This window comes from Nyctereutes procyonoides, unplaced genomic scaffold, assembly GCF_905146905.1.
Source record: "Nyctereutes procyonoides isolate TBG_1078 unplaced genomic scaffold, NYPRO_anot_genome, whole genome shotgun sequence".
In the NCBI taxonomy this organism is placed as follows: domain Eukaryota; kingdom Metazoa; phylum Chordata; class Mammalia; order Carnivora; family Canidae; genus Nyctereutes; species Nyctereutes procyonoides.
In genome coordinates, this window is record NW_026575131.1 from 46119295 (window position 1) to 46144020 (window position 24726).

The 24726-nt window shown below is 47.1% G+C and overlaps 1 protein-coding gene and 2 long non-coding RNA genes across 7 annotated transcripts; 1 reads left to right on the forward strand and 2 right to left on the reverse strand.

Annotated features, from left to right (window-relative positions):
* Positions 1-849: 849 nt before the first annotated feature.
* On the forward strand, positions 850-20647 carry SLC35E1 (solute carrier family 35 member E1). Its single transcript, XM_055342902.1, has 6 exons — positions 850-1282; positions 1641-1711; positions 3810-3947; positions 5183-5308; positions 16850-17095; positions 17539-20647. Exons 1-6 carry the CDS (start codon positions 850-852, stop codon positions 17767-17769), a joined length of 1245 nt encoding a protein of 414 aa, XP_055198877.1. The 3' UTR covers positions 17770-20647.
* Positions 12057-18531, reverse strand: LOC129521456 (uncharacterized). Of its 5 annotated transcripts, none has more exons than XR_008666813.1 (4): positions 18410-18521; positions 16349-16414; positions 14401-16182; positions 12057-13503 (listed from the first exon to the last, which is right to left on the reverse strand). It is a non-coding gene; the product is annotated as an uncharacterized LOC129521456 (long non-coding RNA). The 5 variants fall into 5 exon arrangements; XR_008666810.1 differs by lacking the exon at positions 12057-13503 and having other exon boundaries at positions 13911-14513; positions 16055-16182; XR_008666812.1 differs by lacking the exon at positions 12057-13503 and having other exon boundaries at positions 13911-15770; positions 16055-16182.
* Positions 20648-23914: 3267 nt separating the features above from the next.
* LOC129521457 (uncharacterized) lies at positions 23915-24683 on the reverse strand. Its single transcript, XR_008666814.1, has 2 exons — positions 24271-24683; positions 23915-24183 (listed from the first exon to the last, which is right to left on the reverse strand). It is a non-coding gene; the product is annotated as an uncharacterized LOC129521457 (long non-coding RNA).
* Positions 24684-24726: the final 43 nt, after the last annotated feature.

The following is a 24726-nucleotide window of genomic DNA, read 5'->3' on the forward strand; positions in this document are numbered from 1 at the left end:
TCCTTTAGTATAAGACTCTCTTGCTGAAAACACCATGTTTTCCTCCGCTGGGGTCCGGGGCTGGTCCGTCCTGCCCTTGGTCATCAAGCACTCCTCCCTCCTGCAGTGAGCTCCAGAGACCGGTGCCGGAGCAGGCTACCATGGCCACGGCTCCCCAGTTGGCCAAGTCGCCTCCCTTCTCTGGGCTTCGGTCTGTCCGTCCGTGAAATGGAGATGGTAATACCCACCGCAGAGCACACGTCGCAGTGGTTCCCAGAACGCACTCCCGGACACCGGGCGCTCCGGGCTAGCCCTTCTGTTGAAGTCGGCCACGGAAGTCGCTCCCCTGTTTTTGCAGAAAAGAAATGAGCCTATGGGAAGCTTTTCACAATTTGGTTTCTTTTCCAGAAAGGTCTGATCCTTCTTCCTTGGTGTCCGCCGCTGCGCGCTCATCAGGAATCTGGTTGGAGGGCGCCGACGTAGCGCGGGCATCGAGGTTTGACCCCGAGCTCAATGGCCCGCTCACACACCCTGACGCGGCAGGGCCCTTGCACGCCTGCACGCTCAGCTGGAGCCTGGGCTCCAGGGTCTCCTGGGCCAACCCACCGCCGGCTCAACCCGGCTAGGATCGGATCCATGTCCCACCTTCCGCTTCCGCGACAGGCGCCACCCCCGCCGGAAGCCCACCAGAGGGGCGGGGCCTGCGCCCGCTACGTGGTGGCCGGCGCGTCGGCCGGCGCGAGGCGGTGACGCGAGGCAGCGGCGGCCAATGGGGAGCGGCGTTGGCCGGCGCGCCCGCCCCTCCCCGGCCCCGCCCCCGCCCGGCGTCGGGCCGTCGGACAGGCGGGAAGAGGTGGCCGCTCGGGCAGGATGGCGGCGGCGGCGGCGGTGGGCGCGGGCGCGGGCGCTGGGGGCCCGGGAGCGGCGGGCGGCGGCGGCGGCGGGGCGCGCGAGGGCGCTCGGGTGGCGGCGCTGTGCCTCCTGTGGTACGCGCTGAGCGCGGGCGGTAACGTGGTCAACAAGGTGATCCTGAGCGCCTTCCCGTTCCCGGTGACCGTGTCGCTGTGCCACATCCTGGCGCTGTGCGCGGGGCTCCCGCCGCTGCTGCGCGCCTGGCGCGTGCCCCCCGCGCCGCCCGTCTCGGGCCCCGGGCCCGGGCCCGGCCCACATCCGTCCCCCGGCCCGCTGCTGCCGCCGCGCTTCTACCCGCGCTACGTGCTGCCGCTCGCCTTCGGCAAGTACTTCGCGTCCGTGTCAGCGCACGTCAGCATTTGGAAGGTGCCAGTGTCCTACGCGCACACCGGTGGGTGCCGCGGCCGGGACGCGCCCCCGGGATCTCGGCGCTTGGCTAGGAGTGCGCTGGCCGGGCTGTGGCCCGACGGCCTGAGAGAGAAGGCCGCTTGTGTCCCGAAGGCTGAGAGCCAGCAAGGCTTTTAGCAGGGGAGGGACTCGCACACGGGTTTTGGGGAAGGAAGTGGCCGAGGAGAGACCTGGGAGCTGAGCAGGGCAAATCACAATCCCAAAGCCCCTCCCCAGGCAGGCTGGCGCGGGTTGGAAGAGCTGCCAAGCCCTCCCGTTGCACTCGTGGAGCTGGGGCAGGGTCCCAGGGTGGGTTCTGGGACTGGGGCGGCTCCCTGAGAGCCCCTTGCCTCTCTTTGCAGTCAAGGCCACCATGCCCATCTGGGTGGTTCTCCTGTCCCGGATCATCATGAAGGAGAAGCAGAGCACCAAGGTAACCCAGGAGGGTTCTGGGCAGGTGGGGGCCCCGAGGGCTTCCTGGCTGGTGCCCAGCTGGTGACGTGGTCCAGGCTCCTGGCTTCCTCTCAAGGAAGTCAGCTTGGAGGCTTCTGGTGGCCCTTTACTGCAAATGTTCTGTAATTGCTTTGGAGGCAGTGATGTACGTCCCTGAGTTACCTCTGCTCTGTGGTCTCGGGGATGCCCCTCTTGGGTCCAGCTTCCCTTAGGTCTTGATTCCCGACATGTGGTTGTCGGTAGGCAATGACTTGGTCCCATCATGGCCAGCCATCACGTGCCCCTCCAGGGGGACCAGGGATAGAACATCTGACGCCTTGTTGAAACTCTGATGAAGTCTCCCTTCTTGGCAAGTGACAGTAGTCAGGTTGGGGACTTCTGGGGTCAGAAGTGAGATGCCAGTCACAATAGTCTGATTTGGGCAAAATCCAGCAATGTCTTCGAAATAAAAACAACCAGGAATTGTGAGTGTCTGGGAAGGGAAGTGAAAGCAACATGCAGAACCTAGGACTGCATAAGGAGGATGCTTTGGGCACAATCCAGAGTCTGTTCAAGATGCCAAGCCAGGGTATTTCCTGGCTTGGGGCGAGAGAAGCTGTGGCTTCAGCCAGAGACAGCCTTGTTCCTTAAGTGGAAGTGGGACTCCTGTTGTCCCAGCTGGAATCCATTTCATGCTGGACAGAGCACTTCTTTTCTAGATGGTTGGTTTCTGGCATCCTGTATTTTATGTAACCCAGAGTGGCGGTGCCCTGGATTGGCTTATGGAAATTGGGCCACCTCTGGTTGATTTTTTGGTTCAGCCCAGCTTTCTCTCTGCAAGGACCCGGGTGTGCTCTGTAGCCTGCCCCCAGGGTGATGTCAGGTGTGACTTTTTTCCCCAGGTCGGAGTTGCCCGGGAGGTGTGCAGCTTCATCACTCGGTATCACATCATGTTTATCAGGTTTCCTGGTTGTACAGGACATTGTACCCAGCTTGGGCAAGGAGCCAGCACGTTACCCAGTGAGGAGGGACTGAGGAATGGCCTAGGCAAAGACTAATGATAAAGGCAATATGTATGGACCCAGCCTAGGAGACAGATAAGGCAGGTTATTGTCATTCTTGGATCACATGGGAAGAAATGGGATGTAAAGGGGTGAGTCAAGTGCCTGAGGCCCACAGCCAATAGCAGCTGAGCCGGAATTCAGGCCCCACAGTCCAGAGCCTTTGCTCTATCCTCCAGGGATGGATAAGAAGCCCACACCCCTCTCCGAAAATTTCTGCAGTGCTTCAGTGTCCTTTGTAGGAGGAGGGTGAGCTGGGAGTCAGAAAAACTAGATATCAAAAATGGATCCCATTTCCCTGGAAGTTTGGAGCCATTTAGCCATCAGAACTCAAGAACAAATGCATACACTAGGCCTTGGAAAGTCTGGACCTTCTAGAAAGCCTCGTGCCACGGCACTCTTTCTTACTCAGCCAGCACTTATTGGATGCCTGCTATGTGTTGGGCATCAGGACAGAGCAGTGAACAAGGACTTGCCCTAAAAGAGCACAAGGATGCGGATGGGCCCTTTCAGTGGGTGGAGAAAACCCCAGGCACCCGGGGACCTGACAGGGTCTTGCGGGGAGCAGGTGCGCTGGGGAAAGTTCTCCTGGTCTGTGAACTGAGACCTGAGGGGGAAGGAGGTCTCTAGACAGAAAAGGTGTAGAGGGAGTGTCCCAGCCAAGGGTAACTGCTGCATGTTGGAAAAGACTAAAATCAGAGATGCCTGGCCAGCCTTTGGAGGATTGGGGTTTTACACCTTGGTATGTTGGCAGTGGCAGCTGGTTAGAGCTGGTAGGGCCAGCCCCAGTTCTTAATAGAAGTGATGATACAGAGATTGGGGCTGCACACAGTGACACAGCCCTGGCCCAGGTACTCTGCCCCATATGCCTCTCCTCGCCCCTCCAGCCTCACTGCCACAGCTAATGCTGATGCCCAGGGGGTAGGTGGAGTCCCTTTGCTGAGGGAGGGGAGAGCAGCTGAGGCTTTCCTCCAGGCATCTGTATTGGGCAGCCTAGCTCAACTCTGGCCATCAACCCTTCCTGCCCTCCTCCTGCAGGTATACTTGTCACTCATCCCCATCATCAGCGGCGTTCTGCTGGCCACCGTCACCGAGTTGTCATTCGACATGTGGGGGCTCATCAGTGCCCTTGCTGCCACACTGTGCTTCTCGCTTCAGAATATTTTCTCCAAAAAGGTATTTGGGCACCATCTGGGATATGCCTGATGATTTGGGGGTGGTACAGGTAAAAAAGTGGTCAAGTAGGGATTTCTGTGGTGTTGGAACAAGAAAAAAATCCTGTTGCCCTACTACTGGTTTTGTATTTGTTTCATTTTTTCTTGAAAAGAGTTTGTTACCTATAATAAAATTAGCATATGCTCAATGTGAAAACAATGAAAAGCGCCCCCCTGCTCTGCCCCCCCAGCTCAAAACTCAGAAAACTTAGTGGGTGCTGGAGATGAGTAATCAGTAAAGAACTGCCCCCTGTCTGGGGGTTTCCACTCTGAGAAAAAGTCACAGTACTGTCCCTGAAGAGAACTATTAATGCTAGGGGGCTTTTCTGTACAGTTTTCAGAATTGTAATATTATAGATTCATTTCAAATTTTTGCTTTGCTCATTTATTATAACATTCTCCCATATCATTAAAAAATATTGCTATAAATCCTGTAATATACTCTTTTCTGGCACCACAGTTCATGTAGTCAATTTCCCTACTGCAAATGCAGGCTATTTCCAACTCTTCATCATAAGTAACACAGTAATGAACATCTCTGTGTATAACATTATTCTGTCTGCAAGTTATTTCCTTACAAAGGCTTACCATTCTTGGGTCAGAGTATATGAGATATTTATGGCTCCTGGTATACTTCGCCTGGTTGTATTCTAGAACCACTGTATGCCAATTTAGACATAAACCAGTGGGATTTCGGAGTGCGTGTTTCACTGCAGCTTCACCAGTACTGAGTGTTGTTGGGTTTTTGTTTTGTTTTGTTTTCCTATTTCTCAGTCCTTCATATTTGTTTGGGGGCATTTTTGTCTCATTGCAGGTGCACTCATAGGTTTGGTGGTCAAGGTCAGATGTCAGGGGCTAATGTACAGTCACTGTGATTGGGACCTGGGTAACTGGAGCCCTTCTTGCCACTTGGAGTTTCATTTGGCTTTTTTTTTTTATTTTAAGTTTTATTTATTTATTTTATGATAGAGAGAGAGAGAGAGAGGCAGAGACATAGGAGGAGGGAGAAGCAGGCTCCATGCCGGGAGCCTGACGTGGGACTCGATCCCGGGACTCCAGGATCGCGCCCTGGGCCAAAGGCAGGCGCTAAACCGCTGAGCCACCCAGGGATCCCCTCATTTGGCTTTTTTTTTTTTTTCTTTCTTTCTTTTTTTTTTTTTTTTCATATGGCTTTTTAAAAGGTTTTTCTCTCTTTAGGTTTTGAGAGATTCACGGATCCACCATCTCCGGTTGCTGAACATCTTGGGCTGTCACGCTGTCTTCTTTATGATTCCCACGTGGGTTCTGGTGGACCTTTCAGCTTTCCTGGTCAGCAGTGACCTGGTGAGTTGGCCAGCACAGTGAACAACACCCTTTTCTTGAATAGTTCCAGAGTAGTTGCTTTGTTGACATTTGGGGCCCCTGACAGCCAGCCCTCTTAACATTCAGCTTTGTCATGACTCATTTTTCGTGTAGTCGAGGAAGTTGGCTTCCTTTGCATTTCCTCCTCCAGCGGGCTAGATCTCAGGTGTCGACAGCTGCTGCATTTGAGCCAGTGGCATCAGGAAGAAAAAAGTGCCAGCATGGGCTACTCTCTTGTCTTGACAGCCTCACTCAGTCAGATCTCACTCTGACTTGTTAAAACTGCACTTGCATTGCTGGATTCCTTTGTCAGTGTCATTTCTGTCCATATTCCCATGTACTGTGGAGGCACCCATAGCTCTCTGAGCACAGGAAAGAGAATCTGCCCACCACCTGCAGGGCCAGCCTCCAGACAATGCACTAGACACGCAGGTGACAGTGATAAGGAAAAGGTGGGCGTGGTTTTTCCAAGCGTGAGTTAGAGGAGCAAATGTGTATTAGGACTTAATGAGTTCTGATGAACTCTTGACATTGGTCTTTAATCGTTATTGTTACTTGTAGACATAGTGCCCATTATCTTCAGTCTCTAGCTGAGGAGACTGGCTCTATTCTAACTTCCTGTCCATATTGATTAGCTGTAATTTTTCTGCAAAGAGCTTTCCATCATCGACCAGGAATAGTTGTTACCTTGAAGTACACAAATGGTCAGTGCTTCTCCTTTTTTTTTTCAGTTAGCAATTTTCAGAGAAGAGTTCTAGCTTACTGCACATGTTAACCAGTGAGTTGGCAGGGGGGTAGGGTTGGGGTAGTGAAGGAAGGGCCTTCTTTTTTTTTTTTTTTTCAATATCATTGTGGACTCCTATGTCAGTTGCACACTTCCTCTTCATAATCAGATTATCCTGTCCAGGGCAACGGAGTCCTTCCCATGGGCTCCCTGTCCTTCCGACAGCACAGGTCAGCCTTCAGCAGCTTTTGGGCCCAGCAGAATGTATGTTTTTCTCCTCTTGCACGTCTCCTGTCCCTGGCCTGCAGTCAGCCACTCCTTCGGGAACCTGGGTTGCTTGTAATAGAGAGTGTGGTTTAGAGACAGTCTGAGTGCTGTGTGTGCTCACCACCGTGAGGTTCTTTGCTTTTGAGTCTTTGCACTGACAAGTTAGGAAGGTCCTCTTGGGGCAGAGGGGAGGGTTCATACCAACTTACTCCAATTCTGATTTAACATTATGGAATTTGTAAGTGCTGTGATTTTTAAATTTATATCTTTTCTGGTACACTTGGTTCCTTGCAATGTTCGTTCTTTGCTTATCGTACCCCAATTATTCATGTACGAGACTCTACTACACACATATTATCGTTGCAGAGTGAGAATCCCCACAGAACAACTGCAGGTAGAATACTGAGAGAAGTTTAAGCTTTCTTTGCTGCTCTGTTTGTCCTTAGGACATGTTCCATTAAAGATACACAATTGGAATGCTGTGTTCTTTTTTATTTTTTATTTTTTTTTAATTTTGGAGAGAGAGAGCAGAAGCAGGAGGAGGGGCAGGGAGAGAGGGAGAATCCCAAGCAGACTCTACACTGAACACACAACCTGACGTGGAGCACAGTCCCGGGACCCTGAGATCATGACCTAAGCTGAAATACAGAGTCAGATGCTTAACTGTGCCCCCAAGGCGCCTATGGAATATTGTGTTCTAAAAGCAACAGAAGTAATTTTTACAGTGCGCTTGTATCATTAGCTTGCCTAGTTGGGTTCATCTGCTTCCATTTGTTTTCCATTTTTAGGCATTGCTTTTCTTTTTCCACACTGAATTTGTCAGACTTTTGTATTTCCAAAGGCAGATGATATGATAAAGTTTATTCCAAGTCTGACTTCAGTCCGTCACCTCCCCCCCCTTCTTGTCCTTCCCCCACAGGTAATTATTTTTATGCAGTTGGTTTACCTTTTCAGTGTTGCTTTTGACAAATATAAGCAAATCTGTATACCTGCCTTTCTCCTCCTTACACAGAAAGTGACTTTATAGATAGAAAAGAGCACCTTGCTATTTTCACTCGATATGTTCTGGGGAATCACTTACTACTGACATATTTAGGTCTTTCTCATTCTTTTTATTGGCTGCAAAATATTGCTGATAGGTTTGGTCAATTCTCTTATTCTGGCCTATGTTACAACTCTTTGGTGTCTATATGAATACATGCATACAAATATGTACTTATAGGTTTTGCTCTGGTTACTTTGTTTTTATTTGTGTTCAGGGACTTTTAGTTTTATTCTAGTGATTACCTTTTTTGGAATACCTTTAATTACCTGTTTCTTTTTTTCTTTTTTTTTTTTTCTTAAGATTTTAATTTATTTATGAGAGACACAGAGAGAGAGGCAGGGCCCCTTGGGAAGCCTGATGCAGGACTTGATCCCAGGATCATGACCTGAGCCAAAGACACTCAACCACTGAGCCACCCAGGCATCCCCTGTTTCCCTTCTTGAGGCCATATGTATTTTTTACCTTGATGGGGCCCTTGTATGCTCTAGTAGTTGCTCTAGCAGCACACAGTATTTGACAGTGCTGCAGTCTGAAGGCAGTGTTCCCACCTATCTGGGCTCCTCCTCTCTGCCCTATGTCTCCCATAGATGTCAGGTGATTTAGTTCTGTCTCAGTCCTGTGGTTTATAGTGGTAGGAAGAAGGATCAGATGGGAGAACATGCCCTGGAGTCTGCCACTTACCACATTACCAAGAACCAAAGGCTACAATGGGTAGTTCCTGCATATGGGCAGCCCCACTGCTGACAGCCTGGCTGAAGCCAGGTGGGGATCACCAGACTCTGAAGCAGGCTGCCCCATTTTAAAGTTTGGACAGGATGAGTGAAGCAGCTGTTTGAGAACTGGAAAGTAAAGGGCAGTGGACAGGCTGGGGTTGAAGACCAGATTTCAGTCTACTGCTTAGTCAGCAGTCAGTTTGCCTCTCTTTTGCCACCTGTATGTACAGCCTGGGCTTGAGACAGCCCAAAATGCAGAAGTAGGCACTGGGTAAGAACAGAGCAAGAAGCCTTCCTTCTGGATCATGGAATGGGAAAGGGGATTCCTGATGCTCAGAGGGAAATTCCCTGCTGGGGATTTCTATTATTTTTGTTTCTTGGTTCTCTTGGGTCTCAGGCCCCTGCCAATCCCGTGGTGGTAGTGGCAGCAGGGTCCCACATGAGGGCAACCACCCTCTGCAGTCAGAGTAGGATTAACTGTCATTGTGTAAATTTTTCTCTTTTTATCTGCCCACTGCTTGGTCCCAAGTGGAGGTGCAGTTGCCAAAAACAAAGCAGAGTGAGGTCATTAAGCCCCAGCTCTCTGATTAGAGGACTGAAAAGGGGAACCCTAGGAAATAGCAAATACCAAGGAGATCATGGAGAGGGAAGAACTTGGGAAAGTGACCTCATAAAATACCATGAAATCCTAGGCTCACCCCTGAGCTGCACATGTAAGGATCTCATCCTAATAGCATAGCAAAGACTTAGAAACTGAACTATGGGATAGACTACTGCCCTGATCCCAGCCTGACCACTCGGTAGTGCACACTGAGGATGGAGCCACATAGCACTGGAAAGGCTTTGAAAACAGACTCACATTGGAACCACAGCCCACAGAAGGCTGGTTAAGCTTGTAGCCTAAACCCAACCAAGTCTGCTAAAACAAAATATCAACATTCCGTATAGGATTTAAATAAGACCTACGGTCTTATAATATTCTAAATGTCCATGGTATAATCCAAAATTACTTGGTATACGAAGAACCATGAAATTTTAAGTCTTATAGGAGAAGATAGTTAACAGATGCCAACACTTACATGACACAGATGTTGGAGTTACTGAACAAAGACTTTACCTTTTTAAAAGATTTAATTTATTCATTTGAGAGAGAGCAGGAGCAGTGGGGAGGGGCAGACGTAGAGGGAGAAGCAGGCTCCCTGCTGAGCAGATTGCCCAGGACCCTGAGATCAAGACCTGAGCCAAAGGCAGATGCTTAACCAACTGAGCCACCCAGGTAGGTGCCCCTTGAGCAAAGACTTCAAAACAACGATTATAATCATGTCCCAGGAAGTAAGGGTAAATACTCCTGAAACAAATGGGAAGAATGGAAGATAGGAGAAACAAATGAAAATTTTGGAAATTTAGAAACAGCAACTTAAAAACTCACCAGATGGACTCAATAGTAGAATGGAGATGACAGAGGAAAGAGTCAATAACTTGAAAATAGATAAAGAAAAATTATCCCCTTTGACCCACAGAGAGAAAAAATATTAAAACACAAACCAGCAAAAAATCTGGAAGTAGCCAGAGAAAAATGTGCAATAATTATGGAACAGCAATTTGAATGACTGGATTTCTCATTAGAAACCATGAACACCAGGAGCACCTGAGTGGTGCAGTTGGTTGGGTGGCCAGCTCTTGGCCTCAGCTCAGGTCGTGATCTCACCTGAACTCACGTGATCTCAGGGTCCTGGGATTGAGCCCTGTGTTGGGCTCTGCACTCAGCGGGGAGTCCATTTCAGGATTCTCCCTCCCTCTGTTTCTTCCCCTGCCCCTTGCCGCCTTTGCACACTCGCGCTCACTCTCTCTCTCTCTCTGGAATAAATGAATAAATCTTTAAAAGGAAAGAAAGAGGGCAGCTCGGGTGGCTCAGCGGTTTAGCACTGCCTTCAGCCTAGGGTGTGATCCTGGAGACCTGGGATCGAGTCCCACATCAGGCTCCCTGCATGGAGCCTGCTTCTCCCTCTGCCTGTGTCTCTGCCTCTCTCTCTCTCTCTCTCTCTCTCTCTCTCTCTCTCTCTCTCTCTCTCATGAATAAATAAATAAAATCTTAAAAAAAAAGAAAGAAAGAAATCATGAATACCAGAAAGAGTTGAAATAACATTTTTAGAATACTGAAACTATCAACACATAATTTTATATCTAGCAAATATAGAACTCCAGAACCAATAGAACTATAAAAAATTAGCAAGAATAAAAACTGAATAATATCATCAACCAGCTGGATATCTTATTTCATTGACATTTATAGAACATCCTACCAACAATAAGCATAATAGTCATTCTTTTCAGGTATTCATGGAACATTCACCAAGATAGACTATATTCTGTGCCATAAAAACAAAGTTTAATAAAAGATCTGAAAACATACTAAGAGTATTCTCTGACCACAGTAACTGAAAGGTAATAGGAAAATCTCCAAACATTTAGAAATTAAACAACATATTTCTAAATAATCCATGGGCCAAAAAGGAAGCCTCAAAGGAAATAGAAAATATTTTGACTGAAGCAAAACTGACAGAAGAAAAAAAGATGACATTACAAATATCAGGAATGAGAGGAGGAGTATCACTATAGACCTTGCAGATACTAAAGTAGTAAGAATAATACAACTCTATATACATAAATTCATCAAGATAGATGAAAAGACCAATTCTTCATAAACCGTAAACTACAAAAACTCACCCACCCAAGATGAAATAGATAATCTAAATAGTCCCATAGCTATTAAGGAAATTGAATTCGTAGTTTAAAACCTTCTAATAGAAATCATCAGGTCCAGATGATTTCACTGGCAGATTCTACCAAACACTTAAGGAAAAATAAATACCAATTCTATGCAGTCTCCTCTAGAAAACAAGACAAGCAAACACTTTGGGACATATAACAAAACCAGTATGGTTGCATCGTGGACAATGATGCAAAAGTTGTTAACAAAATACTAGCAATATATAAAAAACATCACTATGGCAAAATGGGATTTAAATTAAGAATGCAAGACATTCAATATTTGAAAATCAATGTAATCTATAACCGTCTAACAAAGAAAAATCACATTCATATCAACTGACAAGGAAAGGCATTTGACAAAATCCAACACCATTCATGAAATAAACAAAGTCAACAAACTGGAAATAGAAGGAAGCTCCCTCAGCCTGATCAAAGGTATTCCTGCTAAATTCAGGAATAAGTTCAGGATGTTTACTCTCAACATGCCTATTCCACATCATACTTGACATCCTGGCCAGTGCCATAGCACAAGAAAAAGAAATGAAATAGATTCGAAGTGAAATAAAATTCTAACCAACAAGATCTTATTCTCTTTTATTTTTTTTAAGATTTTATTTATTTATTCATGAAAGACAGAGAGAGGCAGAGACACAGGCAGAGGGAGAAGCAGGCTTCATGCTGGGAGCCCGATGCTGGACTCGATCCTGCGACTCCAGGATCACGCCCTGGGCCAAAGGGAGGTGCTCACCCACTGAGCCACCTGGGTGTCCCACAAGATCTTATTCTTAATTATAAATAATTGCTTGAATTTTAACTTGAAATTTTTTCCCCTTGGAAAAGGTTATGATGAAAAAAAATTGAGATACATTAATCTATACAGGCATACCTTGTTTTATTGTGCTTAGCTTTATCACACTTCACAGATAATACATTTCTTACAAATTGAAGGTCTGTGTCAACCCTGCATCAGGGAAGTCTATTGGTGCCATTTTCCAAACAGCATTTGCTCACTGTGTGTCTGTGTTTCATTTTAGTAATACTTGTAATCTGTCAAACTTTTAAATTATTATATTTGTTATGGCGATCTGTGATCAGTGATTATGACTCACTGAAAGCTCAGATGATGGTTAGCATTTGTAAGTAATAAAGTTTTGTACACTTCAGGCACGCACACTTTTTTTTAAAGATTATTTATTTATTCATGACAGAGAGAGAGAGGCAGAGAAACAGGCAGAGGAAGAAGCAGGCTCCATGCAGGGAGCCCAACGTGGGACTCTTGATCGGGGTCTCTAGGATCATGCTCCGGGCTGAAGGCGGCGCTAAACCGCCGAGCCACCGGGGCTGCCCAGGCACACATATTTTTTAAGACCAGATGCTATTGTGCATTTAATAGACAGTGGTATGGTGTGAACATAACCCATACATGCACTGAGAAAAAAATTCACTTTACTTGCTTTATTGCAATATTTCCTTTATTGCAGTGGTCTGGGACCAAACCTGCAATATCGCCAAGGTCTGCCTTATATCTGTGTGTGTGTGTGTGTGTGTGTTTGTGTGTGTGTGTGTGTGTGTGTGTTTGTGTGTGTGTGTGTGTGTGTAGATAGACACATACTACATTTTTTTTTTAACATAGAAAAGCTGATTGGGAAATTTACTTAGATAAAAGAACTACAGTAGTCAAAATCAGTCTGGGAAAGAATAAACTAGGAGGAATCATCTTACTTAATTTTAAGACTTTGTATAAAGGAACATACTGGTGAAGGCAAAGAGACATGAATCAGTGGAGCAGAATAGTGTGAAACTAAACACACACAAATTTGAGTAATTGACTTTTGATAGAGAATAAAAGGGAAAAGTGAAGTCACTGTAACAAATGATGTTGGAACAATTAGACATCAATCTGTAAAAATCTGAGCCTTGACTTAGACTTCACACATACAAAAGTTAACTCATAATGCATTCTAGGCTTAAATGTAAGAGCAAAAATGATAGGGGCTCTTGGATGGCTCAGTAGGTTGAGCGTCCCAACTCTGGATCTCAGCTCAGGTCTTGATCTCAGAGTTGTAAGTTCAAGACTCGCATTGGGCCCCACACTGGTGTGGAGCGTACTCTTAAGAAGAAAAGACAAACTAGGGGATCCTTGGGTGGCGCAGCGGTTTATCGCCTGCCTTTGGCCCGGGGCACGATCCTGGAGACCCGGGATCGAATCCCACGTCGGGTTCCTGGTGCATGGAGCCTGCTTCTCCCTCTGCCTGTGTCTCTGCCTCTCCCTCTCTCTCTCTTTGTGACTATCATAAATAAATAAAAATTAAAAAAAGAAAAAAGACAAACTAAAATGATAACCTTTAGGGAAGAAAACCAGAGAAAAAACTTCATGACTTGGAATTAGTTCTTAGACATTACACCAAAATGAAGTCCATGAAGAAAAAACTGGTAAATTGAGTTTCATCAAAATTTAAAACTTTTGCTCTGTGAAGACACTATTTTATTTAAGATTTTATTTATTTACTCATGATAGAGAGAGAGAGAGAGAGAGAGGCAGAAGTAGGCTCCATGTGGGGAGCCTGACGTGGGACTCCATCTCGGGACTCCAGGATCACGCCCTGGGCCAAAGGCAGGTGCTAAACCGCTGAGCCACCCAGGGATCCCCAAGACACTATTAAATGAAGGGAAAGACAGGTTACCAACTGGGAGAAAATGCTTGCAAACAATAGAGGACTTGTGTTCTGAATACATAAAGAACCCTTAAAACTCGAGAGTTAAGAAAACAACTTGCTTAAAAATAGGCAAAAGATTTGAACAGACTGTTTCCCATTGAGGATGTCAAGATGGCAGTAAGGTAAGTTCAACATCATTAGTCACTAGAGAGAAAAGCATGATAAGATACCATTTCATACCTATTAAAATAGCTACAATAAAAAAAATACGTCAAGGATACAGCATAGCTAGAATCTTATGTATTGTTGGAGCGAACACAAATGGTACAACCAACCTGGAAAACATTTGGGAGTTTCTTCTGAAGTTAAACAACACTCACCATATCATATGACCCAGCAATCTCACTTCTGTGTTAATTTTTTTTTAATATTTTACTTATTCACAAGACAGGCAGAGACATAGGCAGAGGGAGATGCAGGCTCCATGCAGAGAGCCCGATGTGGGATTCAATCCCGGGACTCCGGGATCACGCCCTGAGCCAAAGGCAGACGCTCAACCGCTGAGCCACCCAGGCATCCCATGTGTGTTAATTTTAGAGAAATGAAACTCAGGTTCCCACAAAAGCCTGCACACAAATGTTCATAGCAGCTCCACTCATGACCTCATGACCACCAAAAACTGGACACAACCCAAGTGTCCTTTAACAAGTGAGTGGACAAAAAACCCAGAACTTTGGTATATTCATAAAATGAAACATTACTTGGCAATAAAAAACATCAGCAACTTTTCCTTAGGACAACTTGGATGGATGGCAGCAGCATTGCTGAGTGAACCCTGTCTGAAAAGTTTCCATTCTGTATCATTCCATCTATAGGACAAACTCTAAAAGACAAACCTAGGAGCACCTGGGTGGCTCAGTTGGTTAAGCGTCTCTTGATCTCAGCTCAGTTCTTGGTCTCCGGGTCATGAGTTCAGGCTTCATGCTGGGCTCCACAGTGGGCATGGAACCTACTTAAAATTTAAAAAAAAAAAAAAAAAAAAAGACAAACCTAGAGTGAAGGAGAACAGTAGTTGCCTGGATTAGGGGAGGGGATTCATACAAAGAATCTAGGAGAGTGTTTTGGGGTGATGGAGCGGTTCTGAATCCTGATTGTGGTGTTGGCTACATGAATCAGTGCAGGTGTTAAAACTCATGGAACTGTGCACTGTGAGGAAGACACATTTGACTTTATTGCATGTCAGTTGACTTCATTGTAAGTAAATTTTTTTAAAAAGCTGGATTTGCTGTTTTTTTGTTTTTTTTTTTCCTGAAAGATAGGTTATCTATGCAAGCTGGCTGGCTTGTAAAAATAGCTCCTGAGTCCCTATTGGTGACCTCAGGGAATGACTCCTGAAAGAACATGCCAGCTCACCACAAAAGCATGCTGGTGGGCTTACATGCCTTACAGAGGCTGTTACACCAACTAGGGGCAAAAGTCAGGGTGACCTTAAGCAGGTCATCTAAGTGTATCCTGCTCTCCTTTGAGAGGACCTCATGATCCCTCCCTCTCAGAGGGTGGGTGGAGATGAAATCAGGCAGCCATTCAAAGACTTTCAGCTCCCATCCTGGCAGGGCCACTAAATGCCACCATTCCTGGGGGACCCAGCTGTGTCCTGTGACCAGTGCCAATGCAGCCTGAGAATTGGGATGCAGAGAGCAGATGCTGCCAAGCAGCTGTGGCTTTGCTCCTTTGACTGAGCCACACTGGGTGTTGAGACTGCTGTATGCTCCAGATGTCCATGTCCAGAGTACTGTCTCCTGAGGTCATTCCACTGTCCTGGCAGCCCTGCCCTGAAGCAGCCTCTTGGTTCCCTCTGGTTCCCCAGGACTGGTACCAAGGTGGGACTGGGGGAGGTGGGGAGGCATGGGAGTGTGGCTGCAGCCCTGAATAGATGTCCATAAATGTTCAGTGCTGGGCATCCCCAGCCCTCTGGCCAGGGCAGCAGCCACCTGATTGTTGCCTGCTGCCTGTTCTGGGATCAGCCCAGACTCTCAAAGGTGGAGCAGGGAGTGGGTGGTTCTGTGGTCCAGATGTCTGCTAGTTGTGGGTTCTTAGCTTCTCGGCCCCCTTAATCAGAGTGCCTCATTCTGGTGAGGGTCAGATGGTTACCAAATTTCTGATAACTTGTTTTTGGCTTGGGGTTGTTTTAAAGCACTTTCACAGCCATGATCCCTTTGATCTTCACAGCAGCAGCATTGTGTGGGCTCACAAGGATCAGTCTCTTCTGTTGCACAGAGGAAGAGAGTGTGACTTAAAGGGTCAAGTGGACTGGGTGGGGAATCTCCCAAGGACTGGGCAGACCCAGGGCTTCTGGCTCCTAGCCTGGGGTTCTTGTATTGCTAGGTTCTTTGCTTACTCCAGGGCTGCCTTCCCAGGGCCTCCCCATCCTATAGAATGCATCGTGTCTGCTACAGTCTGAATGTTTGTGTTCCCTCTGCCCAAATTTCTGTTGAAACCCTCTCCCCCCACCGCCCCCCGCCAAGATGATGGTATTAGGAGGTGGGGCACCTGGGTGGCTCAGTGGTTGAGTGTCTGCCTCTGGCTCAGGTCATGATCCTGGGGTCCTGGGATCAAGTCTCGCATCAGGCTCCCTGCCGGGATCGTGCTTCTTTTTCTGCCTGTGTCTCTGCTTCTCTCTGTCTCATGAATGAATAAATAAAATCTTTTTTAAAAAGGAGGGGTCCTTTGGGAGGCCCTATCGGTGGAGCCCTTGTATAAGAAGACTGGTGTCCTTATAAAATGAGACCCCAGGGAGCTCTCTCACTCCTCCCACCACATGAGGGCACATTGAGCAGACCCTACCTATGAACCGGGAAGCTCACACCAGACACTGAGTCTCCTTGATCTTGGATTTCCCAGCTTCCAGAACTGTGAGAAATAAATATCTATTGTTTATAAGCATCCCCCACGCCAGTCTGTGGTATTTTGTTATAGCAGTTTGATTGGACTGAGATAGTGTCCAGTAAGCAGATCTTGCTCTGGTAATCGCAGGGCTCCCAGTGTTCACTGTCAGGAACGAGGGAAGCTTCAATTCCCATCATGCTCTACACCCTTTGGGCACCTGGCTTGGTGTCTTGGGAGCCTCTCCATCCTCAGTAGGAATGAAACTAATTATTTGTCGTTGTGTTGTGCATGCAGAGTGTCTTGTCAGAGGTGCATATGAAGCACGTGTTACTACATACCACACAACTGGGTCTGCTGCCTGCCAACACTGACCCTAGTTGGCCACTCTGCGTCCCTCCCCCCACCTCTGCCAGGACCAACATATGACCCCAGTGCTGTTCTTGCTTCCTATCTCTATAGACCTATGTGTCCCAGTGGCCCTGGACGCTCCTGCTCCTGGCTGTCAGTGGCTTCTGTAACTTTGCCCAGAATGTCATCGCCTTCAGCATCCTCAACCTCATCAGCCCTCTGAGCTACTCTGTCGCCAATGCCACCAAGAGAATCATGGTCATCACAGTGTCCCTGATCATGCTGCAAAACCCAGTCACCAGCACCAACGTCCTGGGCATGATGACAGCCATCCTGGGGGTCTTTCTATACAACAAAGTGAGTCTGGGGTGGGGGCTCCCCTTGATGCCTAGGGAGGCACCAAAAGTTGGGGGAGGGGGGAGGAAAGGGACCTTACCAGGAGCTAAGAGGCTGGGGCTCTGGCTTCAGCCCTGCCACTGACTGGTTTATGGTGGTGTGGCCCTACCTGGCTCGGCCTTCCTTTCCCCATGTAGATGATTCTAGGTCTGTGCAACTCCAGCCGTGGATCTTGGGTCTACAGAGGCTTTGTCAGGGATTTCATTGTCTCCTCGAGAAGGCCCTGTTTAGTCCAGTGTAAAAACCTGGATGGCTAAGAGGGAGGGCCGGCCATACCTGAGGCCTGCTTGGGTCAGTGCTTCACTGGGCTGTGAAGGGCTGCTTAGATGCCACTTGCTCCCTTCTATCCTGTGAGCGTGCCCTAGGGAAGAGCCAACTGTCTCATTGCTCTCTTGACCTTGCAGACCAAGTACGATGCCAATCAGCAAGCCCGGAAGCACCTCCTCCCTGTCACAACAGGGGACCTGAGCAGTAAGGATCATCATCGGAACCCCCTGGAAAAACCCCACAATGGCATCCTCTTCCCCCAGCATGGGGACTATCAGTATGGCCGCAACAACATCTTAACAGACCACTTCCAGTACAGCCGGCAGAGCTACCCAAACTCCTACAGTTTGAACCGTTATGACGTGTAGAGTCTAGAGGGCAGGGCGGTACCATTGTGTGACTCCTCCCCCCACTCCCTAGCAGTACCAGAAACTTCTGACAACCAGTGAATGTACAACCCAGCCGAGGGGACGGTGCATAACCATCAGCAGACCCTGGGCTTCCCTGCCCCCTGGGGGTAGCAGGACGCTGCCCTGCAGGAAGGACCACTGCCCTCAAGCTCGTGTTCCAGGCCCTTTCTTCCTGGAGTCTATCATCTGAGGGCTGTGTTGGTATGGAGATCTTAGCCAGGTTTTTAACCTTTCTTTGTGGATTTATTCCCCGAGTCATGTATTTGAGAGTTCTTGTTCTGCTTTCCATATAGTATTTCCAAATAACTCTCCGGAAGGGCGAGATCGCTGTGGATACAGACCTCCAAGCAGGCAAGAGGGTTTCCTGGGGGCCAAGGAAAGGATGTAAGGAAAGGTGCTTGAGAGCGACAAACTAGCCACTTCCATTCTGCTGCTCAGATAGGTGAAGGGCTAAGGCAGGCATGGAGCAGAGGAGCGCCAGAGTTTATTAAAAGCATCTCCAGAAACAAAGACCCAGTTTCCGGTCTACCCCATAGCTGTTTGCAGCTACTGGCAAATGTCCCAAAGAGAAAAAAAGCTGCAATTAAGCCTTGAATACCTGAAGCCGAATTCTTTGACCTGCACATCAGAGCCAGTGTTGTGTCCAGATCCAGAGGGAGGGCAGCTGCGTCTCCTGTGCACTCGCTTCCCTTGCCAGAGCAGGGTATCTCTCCTCTCTGGGGATAGCGAGGAGGAAGTGACTGCAGGGCTGTCAGAAGGAGCATTAGGAAATCATGTCAGTGTTTCAAACTCTATTTCTGTAATACTTGTTTTGTCTTTTCTGATGAGTCTTCCACCACTGCTGTGAGGACTTAGTAGGATATTTGGTGGGGAGATGTTAATTTCATGAGGATCTTGCATTTTTCTAGGGAATATTTTGTAGTTGTGTATATTTATGCCTTGGTTCCCTGTTGGGGGAGGGGGGACGCATGAGGGAGGACTGGCTTATGGACTGAAAACCCTTTTGTTCTTAAATGTTTAAAAACAAGAAAAGCTCCTACTGGCGATGCCTGTCTTGATACATTTCAGCATTAGTAGGAGGTGACGAAGTGTTTACAAGCTCCTCTCTAATGGCCCTAGCTGCTGAAAGCGGAATGAATCAAGAACATCATCTCAGTAGTTTGTGTAATAGACAAGACCACGGCACTTTGATTCCATGCCCTGATCTGGCAGTGTTTGCATTAGGATCTGAATCATGTCCTGGTGAAGGGGAGAAGGGGCAAGCACCAAGCTACGATTTGGGTTTGGCTAAATCACAGATCAGGAAAATGATATGGCCCCAGCAGATAGCTTGTGTGCCGAGGTTCAGGTGAGGCTCTCCGTCTTTCCCAGCATCACAAGAGGACCCTGCCCTCAGAGAAGACCTCTGGCTTGGCTGGTGGGTCTTTGGTGATGTCTGCCTTCCTCCTTCAGCACTGTGCCTAACTCGTCGAATAGGCACCTGGGAGCAAGCAGCAGATGGGATAGAGGGTCACCCTTTACCTCCTGGGGAGAGACATCTTCCTGTCAGAGGAGGTATCATAGCATATGATTGACTCTTGGTTTGGTTATTTTGTCAGCTTATGAACAGGCTGTTCCTGGAGAGGTCACCTGGTCCCCTTCTGGCTTGAGTTTAGGCACCACTGGCCTCAGGTCCCGTGTTGTTCGTTTGCTTTATTATTATTTTGGCCCCAAGTTTTGAGACAGCTGCTGTGTAAAACTGGAAGGAGAAATCCTGAAGGTATTTGAAAAGAGCTTGCTGAGTGCTTCCACCAGAGGCACTACGGTCTATAGCTGAACTTTTCTCACTGGGGAATATAGCAACAAATGGGGAGAATTTTGCAGCACAAAGATATTATAGTGGTTGTCTTTATGATGAAAATAACAGACTCCTTGAACAGATAACCAAACTCCAAAAATCAACTACACGTCTTTTCAGGTTTAATGAAATTTCTGATGTTGCTAAAATTTGTATATTCATTTGTTTTCCTTTTCCCATGCAAGATCTGCTAGTGAGGGGAAATGACTCGTTTTATTACGGTTTATAAATTAATAAATGGGGTATTTAATTCTGTACGTAAATCTACAGCCAAGTACATACACTGGAATGAATGAGACAATCATATTAGACCAAATCATCAGATCAAAAAACAAAGACATACTTTTTGAGACTTGAAGGTTCAGAGCTGACACTGACCTCCTGAAGGCCAGCTTTCCAGCCACTTTGGCCCTGGCCCACCAACCCCACCCTACTCCCACATGCACATTCGCAGCTCTGTTCCCCTCACCCTCCTCCCTGCTGGGGTTTGTGGTAGCAAATTTGTCTACCCATCCATGGTATGGTCTTGCCTGAGACACTAACTAAACCCAACTCCTTCATTTTACAGAAGGGGAAGCTGAGGATCAGAGGGCATTTTTGAATAGTGTTCATTCACTATTTTGAGACTCGGTGTGGACTTTTTGAGCACCTTATTTTAAGTCATTCGTTTTAGGGAAATCAAACCCTTTTTACAAAGGAGAGAAGCCAAATATGTTGAAGTGAAGAAGCCCTTGGGATTTCTGAATTTTGCTGTGTATTTGGCATATACCATAGAACAGGCCCTTTATTATTGCTGGGACATAACCAGACCTGGATACCTTAAGGCCTCACAGCCTTAAAGGGATAAAATTAAATTATTAAAGGAACTGAAGATTTTGAATTCTTTTTTCAGTTGTCACCTGTTTTCAAGACTTAAGTGCTATAAACTTCTGTGGGAATGATACTGTGTCTATATTCATTGATGGCATTTACCAAAAATAAAAGATGGTCTCCAGGGAATCACGATTGGTCTTAATTTGTCAGGGTCTTTCTGAGTGACCCTGTCTTCAGTGTGCCTACCAACAAAACATGAGATAGGAAGAACAAACCAACTTGATTCTCCCATCAGAGTAAACTGCAACCTTTCCCCCCTTCCCAAGCCAAAAATTAAGACATCTGATCTGTAAATTTATGAGATGGTAGAATAAAATTAGAATCACAGCTTGGCAATTAACATGCCTTTATTGAACAGAACACAGAAAACCCAAGAAGGTGTGGCAGCTGTGCATATGAAGCATATTTCGGAGGAGTAATAGCTAGTACTGAGGACCTACTACGTGCCTAACACACTGGTGGATTTTTCACACAATCCTTATAAGCCCTTTGTGTTAAGCTTTATTAACCTTATTTTCAGACGAAAACGAGGCTCAAACGGGTTGTCACTTGTACTCACACAGTAAGTCGGCCTCCAGGGCCTGTTTCCCCCCACATTACTCAGAAACCAGTTCCCAACAGAATTTTCTTCAGTTACAGTTAAAGGGTAGGAGTTTCTGCTAAAACCACTGCCCACATCCTTTCAGTTCATAATCCTTTCGTATAGTGATTTACTGAACACTTAATATGTATAGGAAACAGATAGATACAAGCCTCAGAGCACACTTGACTTAATTTATAGACCTATAACTAAGTAAGTGGTATATAAGCACTACGCTAGATTGGAGGTATGTGAAAAATGCTAAGCAAAGTACAGGGAAATTAATTTGAGGGGAGCAGAATGGAAATGTTTTGACTTGCACTTAACGATTCTCAAGATATTTTATTTGCGTATTTTGTATTACATCTCATTTAACCATCAGCACCCAAGTAAATATTAGCCCCATTTCAGAGGGAAGTGGAAACAAAAGTTGTGCTTGGCCCAGGGAACAAGCCTGGAATCCAGGAGTGTATGACTCCAAGCCAGGGCCCTTTGCCCTGCAGAGCAGCCAAAATAAAGTGAGCTGTTTTGTTTTTCCTCACCTTTGTCATATATTCCTAAGAGGAGCTGGTGCCATCCAAGGTGTAGCCTTTCACTGCAGTGGTCTGGCCCACACTGCCACAGTAAGACCTTGAAGGAGCCATCCAGTCTGAGCCACCTAGTGGCTTTGTAGCCTGCCACTGCAGGACCAACAAGTCAGGGCCTGTTCCCGCAGAGACTAGTTCGTGCTGCATGTGGCCCCGTGGTTCAGACACTAGTCTGAACTCCTACCTGGGAGTGTGCTCTCCAAGGATGGAAATACTCCTGTTTGTCTCCCCAGGGCAACTCCTCTGTGACCAGAGGCTTGCTTGGTGATGCGATCAGGCCTGAGGAATGCTGCTGCCCGTTCCAGGACAGAACAGGACTTTCTCTGTTCCCACGTCATTCCTCCTGCCAAGCCTTCAGCTGGTTGACCACAGGCAGTTCAATTACTGCAGGAAACAAGATGACAGTCACACCCAAGCTTTGCCTTTACTGAATACAGGTCTGAATGGGCCTGGGATTCCTCAGTCATCCACTACTTATTTTAAATAACAAAACAACTTCTATTGTCCATGTATTTAAGTTTGAAAAAAACTGTTAAAGCTAAAAGATATCTACACTTTACAGACATCAAAAAGAATGAGATAGATCTATGTATAGCAAGGACAATTTCCAAAATAATGATCTATAAATGTGCTTGTGAGTACATAGCTTATTTCTGAAAGGACAAAAGACTGGACACAGCAGTTGCCTCTGGAGAGGATGTATGCACATTTTTTTTTTTAATAATCTGCTTCAAAAAATGTGCCAGAAACATTTCCCCATCTTATTAAATACTCTCTCTTGATTTTGTGTGTCTGTGTACATGATATTGTAGGATTCTATAAAGGGATGTGCTGTAATTAACCAACCCCTATTACTGCACATTTAAATACCATTATATGAGGTAACTTTACTGTGCATAGTGTAGCCCATACTTCTGATTTGGGATAAATTCCTCAAGGCATGTTTGAGATCAAAGTACACATGGCTTTAAACTTCTTTCACTTTGCTTCTTAGGTAAGTCCCTTCAGCAAGTTCATCTCACCCAGGAGTGTGCATTTTACTTGTTCCCTTAAGACCTATGTTTCCAGGTTCTTGGAAACCATCTGTGCAGCTGTCTCTACTTTTGGCAACTCTGCTTTCTTTGGACTGGTGGATTTTAATTTGGCCCATGAAATGAGCTTGGGTGAGGCTACATGATGCTTCAATGGTGTCAGATAAACAGCCCTTTACACATTAAGAGATGAAATGTATAAAAGTGGTCACAGGGCTACAATCTTTTGCAGGGACAGCTGAGCATTATCAGTATTAAATGTGTACATCCTACATTAAGACACTTAATACTGGCCTAAAAATGGAACTAACCCCAGAAACTCCATAGAGTCTAGCTTCAATGAATTACTGTACATCCAAACCACACTGTCCTATGCAGTCATTAAAAATGACCATACAGATTCATTAACCTGTTTTGGCTCTCAGATGCTATTAGGAATCCGAAAAACGTTTATCTGTTTATCTTAACGAAAATGCATATAGCTACAGAGATATAGCTATCTCTGAATTCCACCCAAGGCAGATCACAAATTAAAACCCTGATATAGTTCTTTACTGACATGAAAAAATACCCACGCTATCCAAATTACTGAGCTGCTTACCAAACAGACCAATCCCATATGTTCCCTTTGCCTGGAGTATTCATGTAGCTTGCTCCTGATTAGGATCTCAGTACAAACCTCACCACCCAGAAGCAAGCCCCACTCTCCTCCCTTATCAAAAATTCTGCTGTTTTTCTTTATAACGTTGTAAAGACGTATTTGTTTACTGATTTATGCCTCCTAAACTACACACTCAGGAGAGCAGAGTTCAGGCCCAATTCTATCCAGCCTCTTTTTTTGTGAACCAGGAGTAGTCTTTACTGGTGAACATTTGCAAAATCAATTAGTGGCAGGAAAAACCTACCTAGAACCGCAAAAAAGCGCATTCCATTCTCCTCCTTAGTAGACCCATATTTTAAAAACTTACTATATTTTGAAGGCCACCAATAAAAAATATTAGGGCTGTTTCTCTCTCTGGTTATGCAAGTACCTACATGATATCTCAGTTTTGCCTCTTGGCCCACACGGCCTCAATATTTGCTCTCTGGTCCTTTATAGAATACATTTGGCAATTCCTGGCCTAGACCACTATCGCGCATACCGGAGGCAATCCCTAACCGTCTAAATGATACATTTGTAACCAAAAAAAAGAAATGTGTCTAAAACATGGACATTTATTTGCGTAGAAAAAAAAGGGGGGGGGGAGGTACAATCAAGTGTTAATTAACAAGGGCAATCTCCGGAAGGTCGGATTACCGGGACGTCCACAGTCTACGCTAACGTTTACTGCTGCTGGTCACCGTTCTCTTCCCCAACCATCGGCACACGTTCACTGCGTCATCATTTGAGAAGGTAACTGCATCTTTGAGGAAGGCGCCGGGCGCCCGCAGGACGTGGACGCTCCTTCCGCGCCGCTCCAATGACTGCACGGAAGCCGGGCGAGCCCCAAGGGGCCGCAGGGTGAGGCCGGCGCGGGTGGGGAGGTCCCCCGCCCCCAGAGTCTTCCTTACCAAAGCACTGCGTCGAGCGGGAGGGTCCTGTGAACCTCAACGAGCCCGGTTCCATCCCCGCCACACCCGTCGCTTCCCGGTTCTGCTTCCCGGCGTCGCGGCCCGGGAGCCTCCCAGACGCACCTCACCTCGTAGTCTTCTCACCGCAGCCCCGCGGGGAGGAACCGCCCACAGCCCCGGTCCAGGGGCGAACGCGGCCTTCCGGGCCCTCCGGCTGCGACGCAGACGCGGGAGGACGCCACGGCCGTGGCTAACGGTAGTCTGCGTCGTTCCAGCCGTTCCGGGGCGTAGCGCGACAGCGGCCCAGTCCGCGCAAGCGCGGGAAAGCCCCTGCGCGTGCGTATCGCTAGGCCCCACCGCGCGCCCGACCTCGCGCGGCTCCTTCCCGCCCGCCTTCTGCCCTCACTTCCGCGGTTTCCCGGCGACGGCCGTAAGTGAAGGGCGGAAGCAGCCTGC